The sequence below is a fragment of the Entelurus aequoreus genome, linkage group LG20, assembly GCF_033978785.1.
Source record: "Entelurus aequoreus isolate RoL-2023_Sb linkage group LG20, RoL_Eaeq_v1.1, whole genome shotgun sequence".
Lineage (NCBI taxonomy): Eukaryota > Metazoa > Chordata > Actinopteri > Syngnathiformes > Syngnathidae > Entelurus > Entelurus aequoreus.
Genome location: NC_084750.1, coordinates 46,359,331 through 46,385,699, shown reverse-complemented (window position 1 = coordinate 46,385,699; position 26,369 = coordinate 46,359,331). Strand labels below are relative to the sequence as shown.

At 41.8% G+C, this 26,369-nt stretch overlaps 2 protein-coding genes across 7 annotated transcripts in view; both read right to left on the bottom strand.

Moving 5' to 3' along the window:
• Window positions 1-7,462, bottom strand: part of LOC133636308 (snaclec salmorin subunit A-like) — a 13,823-nt gene extending 6,361 nt beyond the window's left edge. The window contains exons 1-2 of one of the 6 annotated variants that reach the window (XM_062030175.1): window positions 3,839-3,939; window positions 2,785-3,606 (exon numbers count right to left, since the gene is read on the bottom strand). The gene's annotated coding sequence lies outside the window, so the exon portion shown is untranslated. Of the gene's footprint in view, window positions 714-2,784; window positions 3,814-3,838; window positions 3,941-7,444 lie in introns of those variants that run through there. The other 5 variants (XR_009822217.1, XM_062030178.1, XM_062030174.1 and 2 more) reach the window with 5 other exon arrangements.
• Window positions 7,463-10,267: 2,805 nt separating this feature from the next.
• adcy2b (adenylate cyclase 2b (brain)) overlaps window positions 10,268-26,369 on the bottom strand; it is a 142,052-nt gene continuing 125,950 nt past the window's right edge. Inside the window, exons 22-27 of the mRNA XM_062030169.1 lie at window positions 21,158-21,316; window positions 20,944-21,090; window positions 20,762-20,869; window positions 17,865-17,979; window positions 17,670-17,794; window positions 10,268-13,720 (exon numbers count right to left, since the gene is read on the bottom strand). Coding sequence (XP_061886153.1) covers window positions 13,568-13,720; window positions 17,670-17,794; window positions 17,865-17,979; window positions 20,762-20,869; window positions 20,944-21,090; window positions 21,158-21,316 — 807 coding nt within the window. The 3' untranslated portion in view covers window positions 10,268-13,567. The remainder of the gene's footprint in view (window positions 13,721-17,669; window positions 17,795-17,864; window positions 17,980-20,761; window positions 20,870-20,943; window positions 21,091-21,157; window positions 21,317-26,369) is intronic.

Here is a 26,369-nt window from a genome sequence, read left to right as displayed (position 1 = left end):
TAACACTTTGACTCCTATTTGATGAATTGCATCATGAAGTATTACCTATTCCAGGGTGCCCTAATCTTAAACTTTCCTCTTTGCAACAATTCTTTGGAAAAGATAGCATATTTTGTGTTTTTCTCATGATAAAAATAGCTTTATTTGTATTTATTTTTTATATAAAGAGTCACATTTAATGTTGGAAAATTCAAAGCAATGAAAATTTTTTTTATTGTTCAAACAATAATCCATCCATCCATCCATCCATCTTTTTCCGCTTATCCGAGGTGGGGTCGCGGGGGCAGCAGCCTAAGCAGGGAAGCCCAGACTTCCCTCTCTCCAGCCACTTGGTCCAGCTCCTCCCAGGGGATCCCGAGGTGTTCCCAGGCCAGCCGGGAGACATAGTCTTCCCAACGTGTCCTGGGTCTTCCCCGTGGCCTCCTACCGGTCGGACGTGCCCTAAACACCTCCCTAGGGAGGCGTTCGGGTGGCATCCTGACCAGATGCCCGAACCACCTCATCTGGCTCCTCTCCATGTGGAGGAGCAGCGGCTTTACTTTGAGCTCCTCCCAGATGGCAGAGCTTCTCACCCTATCTCTAAGGGAGAGACCCGCCACCCGGCGGAGGAAACTCATTTCAGCCGCTTGTACCCGTGATCTTGTCCTTTCGGTCATAACCCAAAGCTCATGACCATAGGTGAGGATGGGAACGTAGATCGACCGCTAAATTGAGAGCTTTGCCTTCCGGCTCAGCTCCTTCTTCACCACAACAGATCGATACAGCGTCCGCATTACTGAAGACGCCACACCAATCCGCCTGTCCATCTCACCATCCACTCTTCCCTCACTCGTGAACAAGACTCCAAGGTACTTGAACTCCTCCACTTGGGGCAGGGTCTCCTCCGCAACCCGGAGATGGCACTCCACCCTTTCCCTGGCGAGAACCATGGACTCAGACTTGGAGGTGCTGATTCTCATCCCAGTCGCTTCACACTCGGCTGCGAACCGATCCAGCGAGAGCTGAAGATCCTGGCCAGATGAAGCCATCAGGACCACATCATCTGCAAAAAGCAGAGACCTAATCCTGCAGCCACCAAACCGGATCCCCTCAACGCCTTGACTGCGCCTAGAAATTCTGTCCATAAAAGTTCAGAACAGAATGGGTGACAAAGGGCAGTCTTGGCGGAGTCCAACCCTCACTGGAAACGTGTCCGACTTACTGCCGGCAATGCGGACCAAACTCTGGCACTGATCATACAGGGAGCGGACTGCCACAATCAGACAGTCCGATACCCCATACTCTCTGAGCACTCCCCACAGGACTTCCCAAGGGACACGGTCCAATGCCTTCTCCAAGTCCACAAAGCACATGTAGACTGGTTGGGCAAACTCTCATGCACCCTCAAGGACCCTGCCCAGAGTATAGAGCTGGTCCACAGTTCCACCACCAGGACGAAAACCACACTGTTCCTCCTGAATCCGAGGTTGGACTATCCGGCGTAGCCTCCTCTCCAGCACACCTGAATAGACCTTACCGGGAAGGCTGAGGAGTGTGATCCCACGATAGTTAGAACACACCCTCCGGTTCCCCTTCTTAAAGAGAGGAACCACCACCCCGGTCTGCCAATCCAGAGGTACCGCCCCCGATGTCCATGCGATGCTGCAGAGTCTTGTCAACCAAGACAGCCCCACAGCATCCAGAGCCTTAAGGAACTCCGGGCGGATCTCATCCACCCCCGGGGCCTTGCCACTGAGGAGCTTTTTAACTACCTCAGCAACCTCAGCCCCAGAAATAGGAGAGCCCACCACAGATTCCCCAGGCACTGCTTCCTCATAGGAAGACGTGTTGGTGGGATTGAGGAGGTCTTCCAAGTATTCCCTCCACCCATCCACAACATCCGCAGTCGAGGTCAGCAGAACACCATCCTCACCGTACACTGCACTGCTTCCCCTTCCCCCCTGAGGGGAAGCAGTGCAATATCAAACAATAATAATGCAATCAAATCAGTTTGATGAATTATTGATCTGTTAAAGACTGTAATTACGTCATCTACATTATTCTACTTTGCAACATTTTTTTGGATATTACATATTTTGTGTTTTTCTCTCTTTTTTTTTTTATTACAAAAAGGCCATACATTTAAAAAAAAACATTACACATATATGAAATGTTATATCTACAGGACAGGTCTGAAGCTGTTGAAAAAGTCCTAAAAGTAAAAAAAAATAAAAATGTATGACTTAACACTTTTTTAAACGTGTCCGTTTTTTGGCTAAGGAGGGATTTTTACATAAATTATAATCCTTCAAAATCAGTGTTCTGATTTGATCTATTAAAGACCAATTTAAAAAAATGAGTGCTATAGATCGCTCAACCGTTGATGAACGTGTCAGAACATAAATGTATGTTTAAGATGTTAAACATACACGGAGAATGCCTGCAACTTGTGGATGACAGAGTAGACAGCGGCTAATAAGCAAGTCTTTGGTGGTGTTAATTGCTGTAATTATTGCTATTTATAGTCACAATTAAAACATTAAAGTCATTTGACAATGAGCTCTGAGTATGTAATAGAAAGCCAAGGTTTCGCCTACATGTAATTAACTGTGCCGTGGCAAAATAAAAGCCACCACACCTTAAAAGAGTGGGTCTTTTTTTTTACATGAAAACAACTTAAAGTAATATATTGTACTGTAGAGTCCAGAAGAAGTCACACAAAGTCTGGCGTGCTTTTGAACTTTTATGACCAATCTTATGCTCACAACCGGCCCAATTCCAACAGGTTTTCCCTCGTATGCACACCCCCATCTCCTTCACAACACTTCCTCATTCTCCGCCAATCCCTTCCAGGCACACACCTGTGTTCACGACATAAACATGAAGCAAGTCGTACATGTTGTGGTCACTTCTGTTGCCATCCTACACAAAGTCATGAAGCAAGTCGTACACAAAGTCACGAAGCAAGTCGTACACAAAGTCACGAAGCAAGTCGTACATGTTGTGGTCACTTCTGTTGCCATCCTACACAAAGTCACGAAGCAAGTCGTACACAAAGTCACGAAGCAAGTCGTACATGTTGTGGTCACTTCTGTTGCCATCCTACACAAAGTCACGAAGCAAGTCGTACATGTTGTGGTCACTTCTGTTGCCATCCTACACAAAGTCATGAAGCAAGTCGTACATGTTGTGGTCACTTCTGTTGCCATCCTACACAAAGCAGCGAAGAAGCAATAAGCAGCCCTAAGTTGTCTTTAACAAGTTAACAACATGTCAGACACCTTAAAAAAGTGTAATAGTGGTGACATGTTGGCCCTAGTGTGTGAATGTTGTCTGTGTTGGCCCTGTGACGAGGTGGCGACTTGTCCAGGGTGTACCCCGCCTTCCACCCGAATGCAACTGAGATAGGCTCCAGTTCTTCTACACAAGAACACTAAAATAATGATTGTATTTGTTTTGTCTAGGAAACCACACACACACACACACACACACACACATTTTAGTGTTCTCGTGAGACGTGTAGAAACGCCACTCAACACCAAGCCAAACCGGAGTCAACGAAGAGAACGTCGTTGTAAGCTTGACCATTTACTTTTGACAATTCTTCATAGACAAGATGGTGAACAACTGAAAAGAACAAAGAGACACAAACACACTTATTGTCTCTGTACATATTTGTCAACAATGACATATGAAAATGTAACGGTAATGTCCCAAAATGTCCAGCAGAGGGAGACTGCCGTCTGCCTGAATGACTTGAACACATTGTATCCAATTCGACAATTATATTCAACATATCGGCGCTATTACACTTTTTTAACGTGTCTGACATGTTGTTAACTTATTAAAGACAACTTACCGCATTGCTTTGTGTAGGATGGCAACAGAAATGACCACAGAAGACCGCAACATGTATGACTTGCTTTCGAACGAATACCGGAAGTCAACCAACCGGAAGTAATTTAGCGGAAGTGACATCATCTAACTGCTGTTTACCGATTATAGCATACAAGAAACATAAACGACTTCAGCTTCAAATTAAAGTATTGCAGTCACTAATACAAACATATTATCAAGTAATTATGTAAAGAATATTAACAATTGACTTTAGGACAACACCCACATCTTCAACATACAATTGAAGCTGCAAATGTGGACGTGGACAATATATTATTTCTCCTGAACGAATAATTGCTGTCCTGAAGTGATTGCTAATCCATATTAAAACCTCTAAAGCAGGGGTCCCCAAACTTTGTGACTCGGGGGCCGCATTGGGTTAAAACAATTTGGCCGGGGGCCGGGCTGTATGTGTGTGTGTGTGTGTATATATATATATATATATATAAATAAGAATATATATATATATATATATATATATATATATATATATATATATATACACGATATATATAGCGCACTTTCCGCGCGCGCGAAGATGTCACGTTAGCGATGAGAAAATGCATTTTTAGACAATATGATTTGCCTGAGCGGCTAGGAGACACCGTGAGTAGCAAGCGCTACAAAGTGGATAAGAAAAGACATAAAAAAAGAATTATTATTATTATTATTATTTTTTTATACATGGGACTTCCCGCAGGCCAGATTTTGGACGCTGGCGGGCCAGATCCGGCCCGTGGGCCGTAGTTTGGGGACCCCTGCTCTAAAGGCTTAGTGGCCACATGCGTGGACAGCACCTTTTAGCTCTTATTTCCAAAATGGTGTACACTACTGAATTGGGGTCTTGTGGACACTTATACTGCCATCTGGTGGTGTCAGAAGAGTACAACATACAATGGAATTTGAAAAAAAAAAAAGTGTAAAAATAAGAATTAGCATGTCACTAAACATGAAGTACACGTTTGTGCACTTATGGACTAAGTACATCATATCAAAAGTTGATGCTTAGTTTGTATTCTAATTATAATCCCAAGTAGCAAAGAGAAATAAAAAAAGCATGTAAACAAACAGCTTGGGCCTTAAAGCAGTCATAGTCGTCACGACACTTTTGGTACCAAAGTTACTTAGAATGTTTTCCTATGTTTCACACGAGCTTTGTGAAATATTGTTTACCAGTCAGAAAAAGTGTGATTTTGTATATTATTTTGTTTTTTTGTTGAAAGAAAACTTAAACTCCTCCCCTTTTCATCAACATGTGTGTTGAGGTTTTCTACATAAACACAATAGATGCCTGAGTTTATTTTTATTCTATTTTTGCCTGAGTTTTATTTTTTTCTCTCATTTTGTACGTGTATATTTCTTTGTACAGATCATATTGTCATGTGTGCCATCAGTTCTTTGAAGATTAAACATATCTGAGCCCAACTTTGTCTTTTAACAGGATTGAATGCAATGTTATTTCTGCCACTATCGCATATTCACATCAAACAAAAGCAGTAAAACAAATGTGAAGTAATGAGAAAAAATGAATATATTTATACTAACAATGTGCTTTGTTGCTTATATCAAATCAAAGTTGTGTTTTAATTATATAAAAATATGTCTATTGAGCATTTTTCACAAGATTGAAAAATATAAAAATGCACGCTTTGACTTTTCGCTGGTAAAAGTTGAAACATTTGATGATGAAAGTAACATTGAAACATTCTAGAAGGAATGACAGATGAGCAAGAAGTCATTCCATACATTGATGTATTTTTACAACATGATAAATAAATAAAGACAAATTGTAAGAAATGTTGGATGCAAGTGAACAATATGCTGGACGGTTGGAAAGCAGAGCTTCAAGCAAGACTTAAAGTTTGACAAGTTGCTTTAAGCTCGGCTTGGAGTTTAATTGATTAAAACTTTAAATAAGGTGACGTATAAAAGTTAATTATTAGCTAGCGAGCAAAGCTTTCTGCTCATTTAGATTTTAGTTCCATTAGCTGCTCAAACAACATCATTCAACATTTTATTGTACAGTCAAATATTTGACTAATATATTTAAGTCATCGTAGAGTTGGTAATTGTCTTTTCTTTACGACTAAATACTAAATAAATATCAGGTGTCTCCGTATATACAGTGCATGTAGGTAGTACTCACAAACTACCACTAGAGGGCGATGTTTGACTAAATACTAAATAAATATCAGGTGTCTCATACAGTGCATGTCGGTAACACTCACAAACTACCACTAGAGGGCGGTGTTTACACTAAATAAATATCAGGTGTCTCCGTATATACAGTGCATGTCTGTAGTACTCACAAACTACCACTAGAGGGCGGCGTTTACACTAAATAAATATCAGGTGTCTCCGTATATACAGTGCATGTCTGTAGTACTCACAAACTACCACTAGAGGGCGGCGTTTACACTAAATAAATATCAGGTCCATCCATCCATCCATTTTCTACCGCTTATTCCCTTCGGGGTCGCGGGGGGCGCTGGAGCCTATCTCAGCTACAATGGGGCGGAAGGCGGGGTACACCCTGGACAAGTCGCCACCTCATCGCAGGGCCAACACAGACAGACAGACAACATTCACACTCACATTATGGCGGTAGCACTCAAACAACCACTAGAGGGCGGTGTTTACACTAAACCGACATTGATCCTAATTAAGTCAAATTTTTTTAAATGAAAAAGTAAACAAAATGAAGAATAGAAAAACAGTAATTTGCAAGAATTCTCCCATCCCAAAAAGTCAGAATGTCCAAATTCTACCAGAAAAAAAGTCACAATTACAGTAATTATGTATTACTTTTCTGAGTATGAAATACTTTTTTTTCCTTAACACATTTTGACATTAATTATAAAATTCAGATGATATAAACATGACAAAGGAGTAGTCGGCTGCACTGAAAAGTTCAATAAGGGGAAAAAGTCACATTTTGACATGAATAAAAGTTGTCATTTTACAAGACAAAAAAACAACTTCAATTTAAAGTAAGGAAAAATGTTAAATTTGCGTTTACAATAATGATATTACAGCAATTAAATCTAACTTTTGCCAGAATGAAAATTAAAACAATTTAAGACCGATAAAAAAACAACTTTGCAAGAATTCCCTTCCTAAAAGTCAGAATCAATCTCCTAATTTTACTAGAATTTTTTTGGTACAAGAATTATGTATTCATTTTGTGAGAAGGAAGTCCTAATTTTACCTTTTAAGTAGAAACATTTTTACATGAAGTCATAAAGTTCAAGAAACATTCAAATGTGACGTTCCAATTTTGGCCCCCAAAAAAAGTCAAAACAAATTCAGAAATGTAATTACGATTGAGTCACAAAAACTCCTAATTATGCCAAAGTACTCATTTTGTCATCTATTTCCCACCCTTAAAAATAGTGATTTAGTTTTTTCCTTTCAGTGCCTGACCCTAAAACTCCTTGGTAATCAGAATGAAGTATTTCAACACTTGGGAGATGAGACAAAAAGAATAGAATTTAAAAATGTAAGACAATAATGTAAATCAAATGTGTACACATAAAAGTCAAAGACATTTTTAAATGTGTGGACTTACCATCACTGCTTGGAAATGATGTGAAATATTGATTTGAATGATCCATCCATCCATGTTCTACCGCTTGTCCCTTACGGGGTCGCGGGGGTTCTGGAGCCTATCTCAGCTGTATTCGGGCGGAAGGCGGGGTACACCCTGGACAAGTCGCCACCTCATCACAGGGCCAACACAGATAGACAACATTCACACACTAGGGACCATTTAGTGTTGCCAATCAACCTATCCCCAGGTGCATGTCTTTGGAGGTGGGAGGGGCCTATCCCCAGGTGCATGTCTTTGGAGGTGGGAGGGGCCTAGCCCCAGGTGCATGTCTTTGGAGGTGGGAGGGGCCTATCCCCAGGTGCATGTCTTTGGAGGTGGGAGGGGCCTAGCCCCAGGTGCATGTCTTTGGAGGTGGGAGGGGCCTATCCCCAGGTGCATGTCTTTGGAGGTGGGAGGGGCCTATCTCCAGGTGCATGTCTTTGGAGGTGGGAGGGGCCTATCCCCAGGTGCATGTCTTTGGAGGTGGGAGGGGCCTGTCCCCAGGTGCATGTCTTTGGAGGTGGGAGGGGCCTATCCCCAGGTGCATGTCTTTGGAGGTGGGAGGGGCCTGTCCCCAGGTGCATGTCTTTGGAGGTGGGAGGGGCCTATCCCCAGGTGCATGTCTTTGGAGGTGGGAGGGGCCTGTCCCCAGGTGCATGTCTTTGGAGGTGGGAGGGGCCTATCCCCAGGTGCATGTCTTTGGAGGTGGGAGGAAGCCGGAGTAGAACCCACACAGTCACGGGGAGAACATGCAAACTCCACACCGAAAGATCCTGAGCGCAGGATCAAACCCAGGACCTTTGTATTGTGAGGCAGACGCACTAACCCCTGTTCCACCGTGCTGCCCGATTTGAATGACTTGAACATTATTATTTCAAGTGTCCCACCAATGAGGTTGAAGATCTCTGGCCTTGGCTCCAAGCGGAGCTGAGACCGCCAACGACCAGTCGCCATGGACTCTTCTGGACTGTCCTGCTCATTTCAGTCCAGGGCTCCCGTTTTCTTTAAGTCTGCCTCAGCGTCTCACCTCCACCTGAGTTCCAGGTCAGTCCTGGTGTGTGATGCTGGCTTTCTGAGGGTGTGGCTGATCCAGCCATCTTCTTCACGTCGTCCTTCAAATAAACAAACATCTGGCTGTGGTTGCGTGACAGGAGCGCCACAGAACACTTCTTCCTTCTTCCTGCCCGCTGTGGTGGTCTTCATGATCCAGTTGACCAGGAAAAAGAGGAACTCTGGTCTTCACCTCAAAGCATTGGCACAGCTGGTGGTCAGGAGGAGCATCTTCACAACATCTATCTGAAGGTCTCCTGGTGGAGGATCTCCACACACAATGATGGAGATACGACCTGCCTGGTGGTCTCTGAGCTTGGGACTTTCCAGTAGAACTTTGTTGATAAGGATCTCGTCTGCTTCAGATCCAGTCATCAAGATGGAGTGTAAAGGTGACCATGTCTCTCAGCAGGTATTTGGAAGGCTGTAAAACTGGTTATTTATCTTTTAGTTATGAAAATATTCCATTCATAATCACTCTTTTAAAAATGGATTGACCACGATCAGGCCCGGAACCAATTAAACATGGTTTACTGTAATCTCTTCCAGAAACCCTTAACATGTTTTATAAAGAGCAATTCTAGTTTGACACAATGTGGAAGATGTAGAAACCACGACTGAAATGTATGAAGCATTCTGACAAGTAAACAACACTAGTGACACATGTGAGGTTGCCTACAGCCACACATGTTTTAACATGGAATGTGACCTCAGCTTCTATTGGAGGTAACATGGAATGTGACGTCAGCTTCTATTGGAGGTAACATGGAATGTGACCTCAGCTTCTATTGGAGGTAACATGGAATGTGACCTCAGCTTCTATTGGAGGTAACATGGAATGTGAAGTCAGCTTCTATTGGAGGTAACATGGAATGTGACGTCAGCTTCTATTGGAGGTAACATGGAATGTGACCTCAGCTTCTATTGGAGGTAACATGGAATGTGACGTCAGCTTCTATTGGAGGTAACATGGAATGTGACCTCAGCTTCTATTGGAGGTAACATGGAATGTGACCTCAGCTTCTATTGGAGGTAACATGGAATGTGACGTCAGCTTCTATTGGAGGTAACATGGAATGTGACCTCAGCTTCTATTGGAGGTAACATGGAATGTGACGTCAGCTTCTATTGGAGGTAACATGGAATGTGACCTCAGCTTCTATTGGAGGTAACATGGAATGTGACGTCAGCTTCTATTGGAGGTAACATGGAATGTGACGTCAGCTTCTATTGGAGGTAACATGGAATGTGACGTCAGCTTCTATTGGAGGTAACATGGAATGTGACGTCAGCTTCTATTGGAGGTAACATGGAATGTGACCTCAGCTTCTATTGGAGGTAACATGGAATGTGACGTCAGCTTCTATTGGAGGTAACATGGAATGTGACGTCAGCTTCTATTGGAGGTAACATGGAATGTGACGTCAGCTTCTATTGGAGGTAACATGGAATGTGACCTCAGCTTCTATTGGAGGTAACATGGAATGTGACGTCAGCTTCTATTGGAGGTAACATGGAATGTGACCTCAGCTTCTATTGGAGGTAACATGGAATGTGACGTCAGCTTCTATTGGAGGTAACATGGAATGTGACGTCAGCTTCTATTGGAGGTAACATGGAATGTGACGTCAGCTTCTATTGGAGGTAACATGGAATGTGACGTCAGCTTCTATTGGAGGTAACATGGAATGTGACGTCAGCTTCTATTGGAGGTAACATGGAATGTGACGTCAGCTTCTATTGCAACTTTAATGGAGAACTAAAAGTCATAAAAGTGTTGAAGTGCCAGAAAGAACATTTACATTCCAAACGACTCATCAAGCAATATTTGAACATCCAGTTGGAAGTAAGCAGCAAATATGGACAGGAAGTGAAACAGGAAGTGAAACCTCCAAGGTCAAACACGGGTCAACTTGGCGAGTTACGCCCACTTTTTATGTCAACGTTTGTTGAAGGTCAGACAACTCTTTTTGTGATGATAACCATAGAAGCAGAACATAGAGTGTAGTGAAGTTGTAGAAGACATCATCATCATCATCATCATCATCATCTGAATTATTATTCATTCTTGACATTTATGTACTTATTTCTAACTACTGTAGTGAGGCAATGATTTCCATATTGTTGTGTACTTATTTCTAACTACTGTAGTGAGGCAATGATTTCCATATAGTTGTGTACATTTGCATTTAGTCCCAAGATTGTATTCTTGCCACCCAGCAGACAATACAATAACAATACAATAAATCCTGTTTGGATCTCATCACTTCTGCTCCCAATGCAGGCCGATACTGTTTCTCTTTTGTGCTGATACCGCTAGACAAAACACATTGTGTTCAACTTTGGAGGTTTCATTGACAATCCGTAAAGATCTGTTGGAATTTCTACTGACTACAAAAGGGATAATCGCTAGCTGACGGCTGTTGCGTTAATCGCTAGCTGACAACGAGAGCGACCAATTGCTAGCTGGAAACTTGTGCTGTAATCGCTGGCTGACAACTCGCCTGCTAATTGCAAGTTAGCAGCTTGCACCGCTAATCACTAGCTGTCAACTGGTACACTTACAAGCGGTGCTAATCACTAGCTTAAAACTAGAGAGCTAATCGCTAGCTGACAATGAGGGCGACCAATGGCTAGCTGGAAACTTGGACTGTAGCGCGAGCTTACAACTAGCGTGCTAATTGGAAGCTAGCAGCTTACACCGCAGATCGCTAGCTGGCAAATGGCGCAATGATAGCTAACTGACAACTGGCAAGCTAATTGCTAGCTTACAATCGATGCTAATCACTAGCTGAAAACTAGAGCACTGATCGCTAGCTGACAACGAGAGTGACCAATTGCGAGCTGGAAACTTGTGCTGTAATCGCTGGCTGACAACTTGTGTGCTGATTGCAAGCTAGCAGCTTACACCGCTAACCGCTAGCTGGCAAATGGCGCAATGATCGCTAACTGATAATGTGCACGCTATTCGCGAGCTGAAAGTGAGAGTGCTAATCGTGAGCTGAAAACTAGAGCGCTAATCGCAAGCTGGCAACTTCTGCAGTAATTGCTGGCACACAACTGGCGCGCTAATCACTAGCTGACGACTGCGGCGTTAATCGCGAGCTGAAACCACAGTGCTAATTGCTAGCTGGCAACTAGAGCTCTAATCGCTCGCTAGCAACTGGTGCGGTACAGTTACATGTTATCTGTCTGCTAAGCTAGGAAGAAGAGAGTCTTTAGATGCAGGTTGTTGTACAAAAGCAGTGAAGTTGTGTAAATGCTAAATAAAAAGAGAATACAACAAATCCTTTTCAACTTATATTTAATAGAATAGACTGCAAAGACAAGATATTTCATGTTCACACTGACAAACTTTCTTATTTTTGCAAATAATCATGAACTTAGAATGTAATGGGAGCAACACATGTCAAAAAAGGCATGTTCACCACTGTGTTACATGGCCTTTCCTTTTAACAACACTCAGTTTTGGTTTGGGAAGTGAGGAGACACATTTTGGAAGTGGAATTCTTTCCCATTCTTGCTTGATGTACAGCTTAAGTTGTTCAACAGTCTCCCTTCTCATATTTTAGCCTTCACACATTTTCTATGTCTGGACTACAGGCAGGCCAGTCTAGTACCCGCACTCTTTTACTATTAAGCCACGTTGATGTAACACATGGTTTGGCATTGTCTTGCTGAAATAAGCAGGGGCGTCCATGATAACGTTGCTTGGATGGCAACATATGTTGCTCCAAAAGCTGTATGTACCTTTCAGCATTAATGGTGCCTTCACAAATGTGTAAGTTACCCATGTCTTGACCACTAATACACCCCCATACCATCACACATGCTGACTTTTACACTTTCACCCTAGAACAATCCGGATGGTTCTTTTCCTCTTTGGTCCGGAGGACACGACGTCCACAGTTTCCAAAAACAATTTGAAATGTGGACTCGTCAGACCACAGAACACTTTTCCACTTTGTATCAGTCCATCTTAGATGAGCTCAGGCCCAGCCAAGCCGACGGCGTTTCTGGGTGTTGTTGATAAACGGTTTTCGCCTTGCATAGGAGAGTTTTAACTTGCACTTACAGATGTAGCGACCAACTGTAGTTACTGACAGTGGGTTTCTGAAGTGTTCCTGAGCCCATGTGGTGATATCCTTTACACACCGATGTGGCTTTTTGATGCAGTAGCGCCTGAGGGATCCAAGGTGTGTAATATCATGGCTTACCTGCAGTGATTTCTCCACATTCTCTGAGCCTTTTGATGATATTACGGAGCGTAGATGGTGAGATCCCTAAATTCCTTGTTGAGAAATGTTGTTCTTCAACAATTTGCTCAGGCATTTGTTGACAAAGTGGTGACCCTCGCCCCGTCCTTGTTTGTGAATGACTGAGCATTTCATGGAATCTACTTTTATAGCCAATCATGGCACCCACCTGTTCCCAATTAGCCTGTTCACCTGTGGGATGTTCCAAATAAGTCTTTGATGAGCATTCCTCCACTTTCTCACTCTTTTTTGCCACTTGTGCCAGCTTTTTTGGAACATGTTGCAGCCATCAAATTCCAAATGAGCTAATATTTACAACAAATAATAAAGTTTCTCAGTGTGAACATGAAATATCTTGTCTTTGCAGTCTTTTTAATTGAATATAAGTTGAAAAGGTTTTGTTTCTATTGAGAATTTACACAAGGTGACAACTTCACCGCTTTTGGGCTTTGTAATCCGATACCTGTTTTCTTTTTGTTGATATCGGAGCGATATCGGATTGGGACACCGCGAGACAGAACACATTGTGTTCACCTTTGGAGGTTCCACTGACCTTCAGAAAGTGGTCCAGAGGAGCTGACACTTCTTCCACACCACAATGTAAGACGTCTGCCTTTCAATGTTCCGCGTCCCCCGAAACCTCAATTGTTTGTGCCTCTGGGATAGGCTCCAGCTGACCCTAATGGGACAAAGAAAAGTCTCCTGGCCACTGACTTGGTTCATCGAGCTCTCGACCGGCCTGCTCTTTAGCAAACACTCCTCCGAGAGCACTTGACAAGTCTCGTTGGCTCGGCGCTCAAGGCATGACGGTGCCTTGCGACAGCGATGACGTCATCTCCGTGTGAACCAAGTAGGTCTTCAGCTGACCTTTGCCCTTCACCTTGATGATGCCCCGACACCAGCAGATGTAGCCCAGCGTGGACAGGATCTCGCTGGTCTCCTCCGTCACCTGCATGGGGCCACAAATAATAACAATAATACATTTTATTTGTAAAAAGCACTTTACATTGAGCAAATAACCTCAAAGTGCTAGAGTGTAGAATACATTTGTAAAAACTACAACTAGCACGCATATATCTAAAAAAAGGCTTTTTTCAAAAGAAGGATTTTTAAGCCTTTTTAAAAAGCATCCACAGTCTGTGGTGCCCTCAGGTGGTCAGGGAGAGCGTTCCACAGACTGGGAGCGGCGGAGCAGAAAACCCGGTCTCCCATTGTTCAGAGCTTTGTCCTCGGAGGTTAGCCAGGTGTGGTGTGGAGGATTTGGGGGTGAGCAGTTCTTTGAGGTAGAGGGGGGGAAATAAAGAAATCATATGCCATGAAGCTCAAAAGTGAGCTGAGGTGCATCCTGTGTCACATGACCGGCCTTCACAAGTATTCACAATACATTTTCTAATACATTTGCAAACATTTCTGCAAAATAAAACTACCACGTTGTCATTATGGGTATTTATTGTGGGTGTGGGGAATTTGGAGTGAAAAAAAATGAACGTATTCCATTTTGGAATAAGGCTGTAACATAGAATGTGGAAAAAGTGAAGCGCTGTGAATACTTTCCGAACATTTAAGGCAACTTAAACTTTTTCCACTGAAGGCCACACACTGAAAAATCAAAACAAGCGGCGGCCATTTTGATATTTTTTATTTAAAAAAGCAATACAATATATGTTTGAAAAATATACATTGAGGCCTCCACTTAGGGTTTGGTCAAATAAATATAAAAAATGTGTCATCATTGGGACGGTACGGCTCGGTTGGTAGAGTGGCCGTGCCAGCAACTTGAGGGTTCCAGGTTCGATCCCCGCTTCTGCCCCATCCTCGGGCACGACACTTTACCCACCTGCTCCCAGTGCCGCCCACACCCGTTTAAAAATGGAACTTAGATATTGGCTTTCACAATGTGAAGCGCTTTGAGTCACTAGAGAAAAGTGCTATATAAACATAGTTCACTTCACATTATTCAGTATTATTATTCAAGGTCAATATTAAGTTCTATGCCCTTTTTGTCAAATAAAATCCTGTTTTCTTATGGAAAAAACTAGAGATGTCCGATAATATCGGCCTGCCGATATTATCGGCTGATATATGCGTTAAGATGTAATATCGGAAATTATCGGTATCGTTTTTTTTTGGTTTTTTTAATTTATTTTTATTTTTTTTAATTAAATCAACATAAAAAACACAAGATACACTTACAATTAGTGCACCAACCCAAAAAACCTCCCTCCCCCATTTACACTCATTCACACAAAAGGGTTGTTTCTTTCTGTTATTAATATTCTGCTTTTGCTCTTGTTTTTCAGGAGTTGGTCTTGGCCCCTTAGTTCCAGTGAAAGGAACTTTGAATGCTCCAGGATACCAAAACATTTTGGACAATTCCATGTGGGAACAGTTTGGAGCGGGCCCCTTCCTCTTCCAACACGACTGTGCACCCGTGCACCAAGCAAGGTCCATAAAGACATGGATGACAGAGTCTGGTGTGGATGAACTTGACTGGCCTGCACAGAGTCCTGACCTGAACCCGATAGAACACCTTTGGGATGAATTAGAACGGAGACTGAGAGCCAGGCCTTCTCCACCAACATCAGTGTGTGACCTCACCAATGCGCTTTTGGAAGAATGGTGGAAAATTGCTATAAACACACTCTGCAACCTTGTGGACAGCCTTCCCAGAAGAGTTGAAGCTGTAAAAGCTTCATATTGACCCCTATGGGTTAGGAATGGGATGGCACTTCAAGTTCATGTGTGAGTCAAGGCAGGTGGCCAAATACTTTTGACAATATAGTGTATGTTCAATGTTTGACTTTGCATCCAAATAGCTGCTAATGAGGTCTACAAACGATGTTGGGGACCCCCAAATAGGCAGGGGCCCCTGATAGAGCCCAAATGTTAGCAGAAGCAGAAGAGAAAACCTTTCAAAAGACTTTCTGTAGAAAGAATTCTGACTTTGCAAGACCTTAAAGGCCTACTGAAATGAATTTTTTTTATTTAAACGGGGATAGCAGATCCATTCTATGTGTCATACTTGATCATTTCGCGATATTGCCATATTTTTGCTGAAAGGATTTAGTAGAGAACATCGACGATTAAGTTGGCAACTTTTGGTCGCTGATAAAAAAGCCTTGCCTGTAGCGGAAGTAGCGTGACGTCACAGGTTGAAAGTAGCGTGACGTCACAGGTTGAAAGTAGCGTGACGTCACAGGTTGAAAGTAGCGTGACGTCACAGGTTGAAAGTAGCGTGACGTCACAGGTTGGAAGTAGCGTGACGTCACAGGTTGAAAGTAGCGTGACGTCACAGGTTGGAAGTAGCGTGACGTCACAGGTTGAAAGTAGCGTGACGTCACAGGTTGAAAGTAGCGTGACGTCACAGGTTGAAAGTAGCGTGACGTCACAGGTTGAAAGTAGCGTGACGTCACAGGTTGAAAGTAGCGTGACGTCACAGGTTGGAAGTAGCGTGACGTCACAGGTTGAAAGTAGCGTGACATCACAGGTTGAAAGTAGCGTGACGTCACAGGTTGAAAGTAGCGTGACATCACAGGTTGAAAGTAGCGTGACGTCACAGGTTGAAAGTAGCGTGACGTCACAGGTTGAAAGTAGCGTGACGTCACAGGTTGAAAGTAGCGTGACGTCACAGGTTGAAAGTAGCGTGACGTCACAGGTTGAAAGTAGCGTGACGTCACAGGTTGAAAGTAGCGTGACATCACAGGTTGAAAGTAGCGTGACATCACAAGTTGAAAGTAGCGTGACGTCACAGGTTGAAAAGCTCCTCACATCTGCACATTGTTTACACCAGCAGCGAGAGAGATTCGGACCGAGAAAGCGACGATTACCCCATTAATTTGAGCCAGGATGAAAGATTTGTGGATGAGGAACGTGAGAGTGAAGGACTAGAGTGCAGTGCAGGACGTATCTTTTTTTGCTCTGACCGTAACTTAGGTACAAGCTGGCTCATTGGATTCCACACTCTCTCCTTTTTCTATTGTGGATCACGGATTTGTATTTTAAACCACCTGGGATACTATATCCTCTTGAAAATGAGAGTCGAGAACAGGAAATGGACATTCACAGTGACTTTTATCTCCACGACAATACATCGGCGAAGCACTTTAGCTACGGAGCTAACGTGATAGCATCGTGCTTAAATGCAGATAGAAACAAAAGAAATAAACCCCTGACTGGAAGGATGGACAGAAGATCAACAATACTATTAAACCATGGACATGTAACTACACGGTTAATGCTTTCCAGCCTGGCGAAGCTTAACAATGCTGTTGCTAACGACGCCATTGAAGCTAACTTAGCAACGGGACCTCACAGAGCTATGATAAAAACATTAGCTATCCACCTACGCCAGCCAGCCCTCATCTGCTCATCAACACCCGTGCTCACCTGCGTTCCAGCGATCGACAAAGGACTTCACCCGATCATCGATGCGGTCGGCGGCTAGCGTCGGCTAGCGCGTCTGCTATCCAAGTCAAAGTCCTCCTGGTTGTGTTGCTGCAGCCAGCCGCTAATACACCGATCCCACCTACAACTTTCTTCTTTGCAGTCTTCATTGTTCATTAAACAAATTGCAAAAGATTCACCAACACAGATGTCCAGAATACTGTGGAATTATGACATGAAAACAGAGCTTTTTTGTATTGGATTCAATGGTGTACCAATACTTCCGTTTAACTATTGACGTCACGCGCATACGTCATCATACATAGACCTTTTCAAGCGGAAGTTTAGCAGGAAATTTAAAATGTCACTTTATAAGTTAACCCGGCCGTATTGGCATGTGTTGCAATGTTAAGATGTCATCATTGATATATAAACTATCAGACTGCGTGGTCGCTAGTAGTGGCTTTCAGTAGGCCTTTAAATGGCAGCAATATAGAAGTTGAAAAATGTCCAACCTGGATCTTCCCCAGCAGGCCGGTGGTCTCCATCCTGCTGGCCACGTTCACGCTGTTCCCCCAGATGTCGTACTGAGGTTTCTGGGCCCCGATGACGCCCGCGATGACGGGCCCGTGGTTTATCCCTACACAGAAAAACACGGCCGTCACTTTTTTGGCCCCGTGAGCACATGTCACACACCAAATGTCATTTACCAATTCTCAGTCGGAAGTCGTTGAAGGAATGTTTGTTGATGACGTCCAGCTTGCCCACCAGTGCGAAGGCAAACTCCACCATGGTGCTGATGTGCATGTACTGTCTGTCATGCTCCTGGAACAACAACAACTACATCCTCAAATAACAACAACTACATCCTCAAATAACAACTACATCCTCAAATGTCTGTCATGCTCCTGGAACAACAACAACAACTACATCCTCAAATGTCTGTCATGCTCCTGGAACAACAACAACAACTACATCCTCAAATAACAACAACTACATCCTCAAATGTCTGTCATGCTCCTGGAACAACAACAACAACTACAACTATATGATCATCTACATCTACTATATGATCATCTACATCTACTATATGATCATCTACATCTACTATATGATCATCTACATCTACTATATGATCATCTACATCTACTATATGATCATCTACATCTACTATATGATCATCTACATCTACTATATGATCATCTACATCTACTATATGATCATCTACATCTACTATGATCATCTACATCTACTATATGATCATCTACATCTACTATATGATCATCTACATCTACTATATGATCATCTACATCTACTATATGATCATCTACATCTACTATATGATCATCTACATCTACTATATGATCATCTACATCTACTATATGATCATCTACATCTACTATATGATCATCTACTATATGATCATCTACATCTACTATATGATCATCTACATCTACTATATGATCATCTACTATATGATCATCTACATCTACTATATGATCATCTACATCTACTATATGATCATCTACATCTACTATATGATCATCTACATCTACTATATGATCATCTACATCTACTATATGATCATCTACATCTACTATATGATCATCTACATCTACTATATGATCATCTACATCTACTATATGATCATCTACATCTACTATATGATCATCTACATCTACTATATGATCATCTACATCTACTATATGATTTGCCTGAGAAGCTGGACAGGACAAACAAAAATAAAAAGTATGAGCTAAAACAGCTAGCATGCTGACAGTATTATGCTAATAGTCGCATGCTTACAGTTAGCATTTAGTGAAATATATGAAGCTCAAGTGTAAACCTGTTTACGTTTCTGTGAATAACATTTATATTATTCACATGTGAATAATGCTGTATAATAGACTGTATTTATATTATTCACATGTGAATAATATAAATGCAGTCTATTATACAGCATTATTCACATGTGAATAATGCTGTATAATAGACTGCATTTATATTATTCACATGTGAATAATGCTGTATAATAGACTGTATTTATATTATTCACATGTGAATAATGCTGTATAATAGACTGTATTCATATTATTCACATGTGGATAATGCTGTATAATAGACTGTATTTATATTATTCACATGTGAATAATGTATAATAGACTGTATTTATATTATTCACATGTGAATAATGCTGTATAATAGACTGTATTTATATTATTGACATGTGAATAATGCTGTATAATAGACTGTATTTATATTATTCACATGTGAATAATGCTGTTTAATAGACTGTATTTATATTATTCACATGTAAAAAATACCCAAGTGTCTATTGTGAGCGAACTGTGGTGCTGAATTTCCCCCAGGGATCAATAAAGTACTTTCTATTCTATTCTATTGAATTACCATAACATTCAGACTTTTTTCCTAGGCTTTGAACCCTGCGGCTTATAAAAACGGTGTGGCTAATTTTGGTATTTTTCTTGACTGACAGACCGCTACAATGTAAATAATACAAAAAAGACACTGAATGGGTGTTATTGTTAGTGCTATGGTGCCATCCTTTGGAGCAGTTTGCTCACTCCAGGTGCTGCATTGTCCTTCTGTTTAGACCGAGCTATGAACTTACTGGAAGTACCGTATTTTTCGGACTATAAGTCACAGTTTTTTGCATAGTTTGGCCGGGGTTGCGTCTTATACTCAGGAGCAACTTATGTGTGAAATGATGAACACATTAGCGTAAAATATCAAATAATATTATTGATGTCATTGACGTAAGAGACTAGACGTATAAGATTTCATGGGATTTAGCGATTAGGAGTGACGGATTGTTTGGTAAACGTATAGCATGTTCTATGTTATAGTTATTTGAATGACTCTTACCATAATATGTTACGTTAACATAGCAGTTGGTTATTTATGCCTCATATAACGTACACTTATTCAGCCTGTTGTTCACTATTCTTCAGACATTTTAAATTGCCTTTCAAATGTCTATTCTTGCTGTTGGATTTAATCAAATACATTTCCCCCGACTTATACTCCAGTGCGACTTATATATGTTTTTTTCCTTCTTTATTATGCATTTTCGGCTGGTGCGACTTATACTCCGGAGCGACTTATACTCCGAAAAATACGGTAGTCATGAAAATAAAGATTGAATGAGGAGAAGGTGTGTACTGTATATCTGCATCTTATAGTCCCGTGTTTTTGTAACTCAACTATATGACTTTTTTTTTTCCACCAAAAAGTTGCCACATTTCCAGGAATACCACATTTTTGTTATTAGCATGCTAGCTTTTTGGTATACATCTAAGAGTTAAAGTTTTATTTTATGAATGCTAACTTTCTGGCTAATTTTACAGGTATACACTTCAGCCAAATATGTTGTCATATTACACATTCTAACTGTTAGCTTGTTGGCTAATTTTACAGGTATACACTTCAGCCAAATATGTTGTTATATTACACATTTTAACTGTTAGTTTTTGGCTAATTTTACAGGTATACATTTCAGAATCAACTATTTTGTTATTTAGCATGTATCTTTTTGGGTATGAATTGTTATTTCAGACATTTTTTTCTCATTTAGGTAGAAAGCCACCTGTGTGCACTCCGGCCCTGGCGTGACGTTGAGTCCAGTGGCCGCCATGTACGTACTTCCAATGGTCTTAATCTTCTCCACTCCGCTGAACTTTGGCTTGGACAACAACTGGCGGGGGACACAAAGAAAGCGTGTTACACGACACCAACGCAAACAGGAAGTCGCACCTGTTGCCAGGTCACCTCGTCAAAATCGGCTATGATTTCATTGAGAAGGCGCAGACATTCCAGCCCTTCCTTGTTGACGTCTGACTCGGTGTAGAACTCCTTGAAGTCCGGGATGGAGGCGAACATCACGCACACCGACTCGTACGACTGGTGGTAAAGATCCTGACGGCGAGCGGAGGTCAAGGTAAAAGACGAGCAGGTGAAAAAATCCAATGAAAAAAAGACCTACCTCGTTCTTCCAGTTGCGCCCCAGGAAGTGTTCGGCCACGTGGGCGGGAAGGACGTTCTCCAGCAGGACCCTGTTGAGGTTCTCCATGGTCTCGATCTCCTCACACTCCCGCTTGAACTTGTCCCTCCACAGGAAGTCCAACCTACAGTAATATTCATTCTGTTACAGGAGGACAGAGTAGAGACACCTGTGTCATTCCCAAAGTCTTCATGTTTGCTCTGTATTCATTGTAAAATAGCAACGGATGCTTAGAGTTTGGCATGAAAAATAGCAAACATTTCTTCTTCTATTTCATCGCTTGGGGGAGTTTGGAAAACATTTGTATGTGTCGTCACCTGTTAGGTCAACACCTCTCAGGAGTGTTTGTGTTGGCTCACCCCCCTTCATCAGCATCATCATCATCATGCTCGCATTTCTGGGAGCTCCGAGCTACCGTGTGTGTGTGTGCGTGTGTGTGTGTGTGTATGTGTGTGCGTATGTGTGTGTGTGTGTGTGTGCGTGTGTGGGTGTGTGTGAGAGTGTGTGTGAGAGTGTGTGTCTTGCTAGAAGCCAACATGATAAATGTAAGCACAGCTTAGTTTTCCCTTGTGATTCACCTATGCACCACATTCAAGTGTGTGTGTGTGTGTGTGTGTGTGTGTGTGTGAGTGTGTATATATACATTTATACGCACACACACACCTCCAGCTATAACAGGGGTGTCTAAAGTGCGGGCCGGGGGCCATTTGTGGCCCACAGTTGATTTTTTAAACAGTCTACATTCTAAAAATACTATTACAAAAACAAAAAAGTAGAATAGGTGTAATGTAACAAGAAAAAGTTGCAATGTTCAATCTAATAACAGAAAGCTGCCACGCAGGCTGTTTGGTTTTTTTTACATTAAAGGCCTACTGAAATGAATTGTTTTTATTTAAACGGGGATAGCAGATCCATTCTATGTGTCATACTTGATCATTTCGCGATATTGCCATGTTTTTGCTGAAAGGATTTAGTAGAGAACATCGACGATAAAGTTCGCAACTTTTGGTTGCTGATAAAAAAAAGCCTTGCCTGTACAGGAAGTAGCGTGACGTCACAGGTTGAAAGGCCAGAGTGATTCGGACCGAAAAAGCGACGATTACCCCATTAATTTGAGCGAGGATGAAAGATTCGTGGATGAGGAACGTGAGAGTGAAGGACTAGAGTGCAGTGCAGGACGTATCTTTTTTCGCTCTGACCGTAACTTAGGTACAAGCTGGCTCATTGGATTCCACACTCTCTCCTTTTTCTATTGTGGATCACGGATTTGTATTTTAAACCACCTGGGATACTATATCCTCTTGAAAATGAGAGTGGAGAACGCGAACTGGACATTCACAGTGACTTTTATCTCCACGACAATACATCGACGAAGCTCTTTAGCTACGGAGCTAACGTGATAGCACATCGGGCTTAAATGCAGATAGAAACAAAAGAAATAAAGGATAGACAGAAGATCAACAATACTATTAAACCATGGACATGTAAATACACGGTTAATGCTTTCCAGCCTGGCGAAGCTTAACAATGCTGTTGCTAACGACGCCATTGAAGCTAACTTAGCAACGGAACCTCACAGAGCTATGCTAAAAACATTAGCTATCCACCTACGCCAGCCCTCATCTGCTCATCAACACCCGTGCTCACCTGCGTTCCAGCGATCGACAGAGTGACGATCATAGATGCGGTCGGCGGCCCGGAGACGGAGGAAGTCAAGGTGAGGTCGGCGGCTAGCGTGTCTGCTAACCATCTCAAAGTCCTCCTGGTTGTGTTGCTGCAGCCGGCCGCTAATACACCGATCCCACCTACAGCTTTCTTCTTTGCAGTCTTCATTGTTCATTAAACAAATTGCAAAAGATTCACCAACACAGATGTCCAGAATACTGTGGAATTATGACATGAAAACAGAGCTTTTTGTATTGGATACAATTTGTCCGAATACTTCCGTTTCAACGATTGACGTCACGCGCATACGTCATCATACATAGACCTTTTCAAGCGGAAGTTTAGCGGGAAATGTAAAATGTCACTTTATAAGTTAACCCGGCCGTATTGGCATGTGTTGCAATGTTAAGATTTCATCATTGATATATAAACTATCAGACTGCGTGGTCGCTAGTAGTGGCTTTCAGTAGGCCTTTAAGATTGTCATTGCTCAAAGAATAACAATGAATCAAAATCAATATTGTTATGAATTTTTGATCTAATCAGGGTAGGGTTGCAAAATTCCGGGATTATTCAAAATTGGAAACTTTCCATGGGAATGAATGGGAATAAACATTGAACGCAACATGCTAGATCTTGCAGCATGATTATTAGCTAGAACAACCGGATTTAATGCAAATTTAGTAGCATTTCAGCCCTGCACTGTGCATTCCTCCATCACATGCACAGATAATTCCCAGCATTTATTCATCCAGCCTATTTCTATTCATTTGTCCATCAGTAAAATAGCTGACTATTGATATCTGTGTGTGGCATTGCATTAGTGTTTTACAAGAATAAATAAACACAAAGAGAATAATGCCACGTATGATGTGTGGAGACATTTCACCCCAACCAATGCAGGCAGAAAGGCGGTGTACATTTGCAAATACTGTGCAAAGAGCTACGTCTAAAATGCCACAAGTGCCCAATAATATATCATTATTGGAATTCCCCATTCATTCCCATGGACAGTGTCCAACTTTGAATAATCAAAAAATGGTCAATATTTCCAAACTTCCCGAGCTTAGCTTCCCGGGGTAAATTTCCGGAAACTTTCCACCCCTTTGGTCTCAGGGCTCTAATTACTTACTGTTAAATATTTTATTTTACATTGTTTGGGGGGGAAAACATTGCATATTTTGTGTGTTAGCCATAACTAATTTGACAAAGAGCATACAAACAAAACAACAACAACATAAAAACGTATAATCGAGGGATACATCTGAAAGTGATCTACAGATTTAAGTGTTGAAAGGGAAAAAATAAATAAATGTATGACTTATTTTGAACTCTTCTGAACTATTCATCTATTTAAAGCTCCAATCAGGGGCGCCGAAAAGGGGGGGGGGGGGGGGTAAAGGAGACGGATTCTAGGGGCCCAGAGAGGCCCCTAATGATGATGAAATTATAATACAGAAAAAATAATGTAAACTGTGATGCTGTTCTTCTTTAAAAAATATGGTAATGATAGTCAAAAATACCATTAAAATGCATAACTGTATGTAAAATAGCATAAAAAAATGTTGCCGCTGTGTTGGGGGCCCTGTAAAGATTCTTTTCATGGGGCCCAAAATCCCTAGCGGCGCCCCTGGCTCCAATTAATTCTGTCATGTCTGTGTTAATCATGTTTTTGTTTTGCTTGGGTTTTGGGCTCTTTTTTTAGTTCCTGGTTGCACTTCCTTGTTTGGTTTGGTTTCCATGGTCACCTAATAGTTTTCACCTGTCTTGTCACGCACCTGTTTCACATCCTCATGTCACGCACCTGTCTCACATCCTCATGTCACGCACCCGTTTCACATCCTCATGTCACGCACCTGTTTCACATCCTCATGTCACGCACCTGTCTCACGTTTTCACTGATCATGTCAGCAGTATTTAAGGCCGTTGTTGGCAGGCAGTCGGCCTGGCGACATCACTCTGTTCACCCACATGATCCATGCTGCGCTTCCTTTTGCCCCTCTTGTCATGTCAAGTAAGTTTTGTTATTGTTCATAGTTTTTTGCCTTTGTGCTAGTGTTTTGTTTTCATAGTCTAGTTTTGTACTTCCGCCATTGTGCGCGCCTTTTGTTTTCATAGTCAAGTTTTTTTCCCTTCGCTGTGAGCGCTTTTTGTTTATCCCCTTTTGAGCCTTTTTTGAGTTAATATATTAAACATGTCCTCACCTGCACGCCACGTTTGGTCCAATTCCTTTGCACCACGGGAGAACAAACCACGCCACAGACCAAGTCTTGACAAATTCACATCAAATAATCCACTGAACATTTTTTTGGGGGGGAAATATTGCATACCGTATTTCCTTGAATTGGCGCCGGGAATATAGTATTCGCCTGCCTAGAATTACAGCCGGGTCAAACTCGTTTTGCAAAATAATTAGCGCATGCTTGGCACTTCCGCCGGGTCAAATATGAGTCGTTAAATGACTCCCGCCTCCTGGTGGTAGAGGGCGCTAGTGATCCTTCTTGCGACTACTGGTACTGCAGAAGACCGGTGCTGCAGAAGAAGACAACAAGCAGCAAGCATGAGCAGCGATCGTTTGCTTGCACTTTAAACATGGAGGATTACATATCTAAAATAAAACCGTTTTCTAAACTGGACTTTCAATCGAAGCAGGAGGTGATAAAGGAATATCTCCATCGAGACGGAGAGACTTTTAAAACTGAAGAAAGATAAGGAAGACTGCTTTTGATCAGAAGCAGCTGCACATGGACTCATTTATAAGTAAAGGTAAGACCATAATAAAGTTTTTTTTATTAAATGTGCTTTTCATGATAAGGTAAGCGCCGGAGTGAGAAGAGGTTTTAAAATAATTAGCGCATGCTTGCCCATTCCGCATGCTTTTGGTAAGCGCAGGAGTGAGAAGAGGTTTTAAATTAATTAGCGCCCCGGCGGCTATTCACGGAAATACGGTATTTCGTGTTTTTACCATAAAAAACTGCAGGACTGGAGTGACATTTGACTAGAAAGCGAGACGTGTTCAACTTCACATGCAGGCCAAGGGTGGAAAACATTCCTGCTACTTTGGCTGCAAGGCTAAAATGATGTCATTTCTTCCATGGAGGTTCATTTGTGTCTTTATTACAAAAGCTTTTTTTGACACTCAATTAATGCAATGGATTTTTATTTTTTTTTACCTGAAATTTTGCTGACAATTTTATTGAAAAAAATTCAGTGTATAAAAAAATATGTGCTGACAAATTCAGTGTCGAAAAATGTGCTGCTTCAAAAAGCAAGACTCACTTCTGGTACAAATAAGGCTGAGGCAATCGAGGCTATCTCAGAACCAGCCAATGAGGGGCCGAGTTTCAAGTCATGTGACACAGCTCTTGCAAAAGCAGAAAAAATGGGCAATTTTGGAAGCAGCACATTTTTCAGCACTGAATTTTTATACACAGAATTATTTTATACACATATCAATTAACATTGAATTGTTTTTCAATGAAACTGTCAGCATTATTTGAGGTAAAAAAAATAAATAAAAAAAAATAAG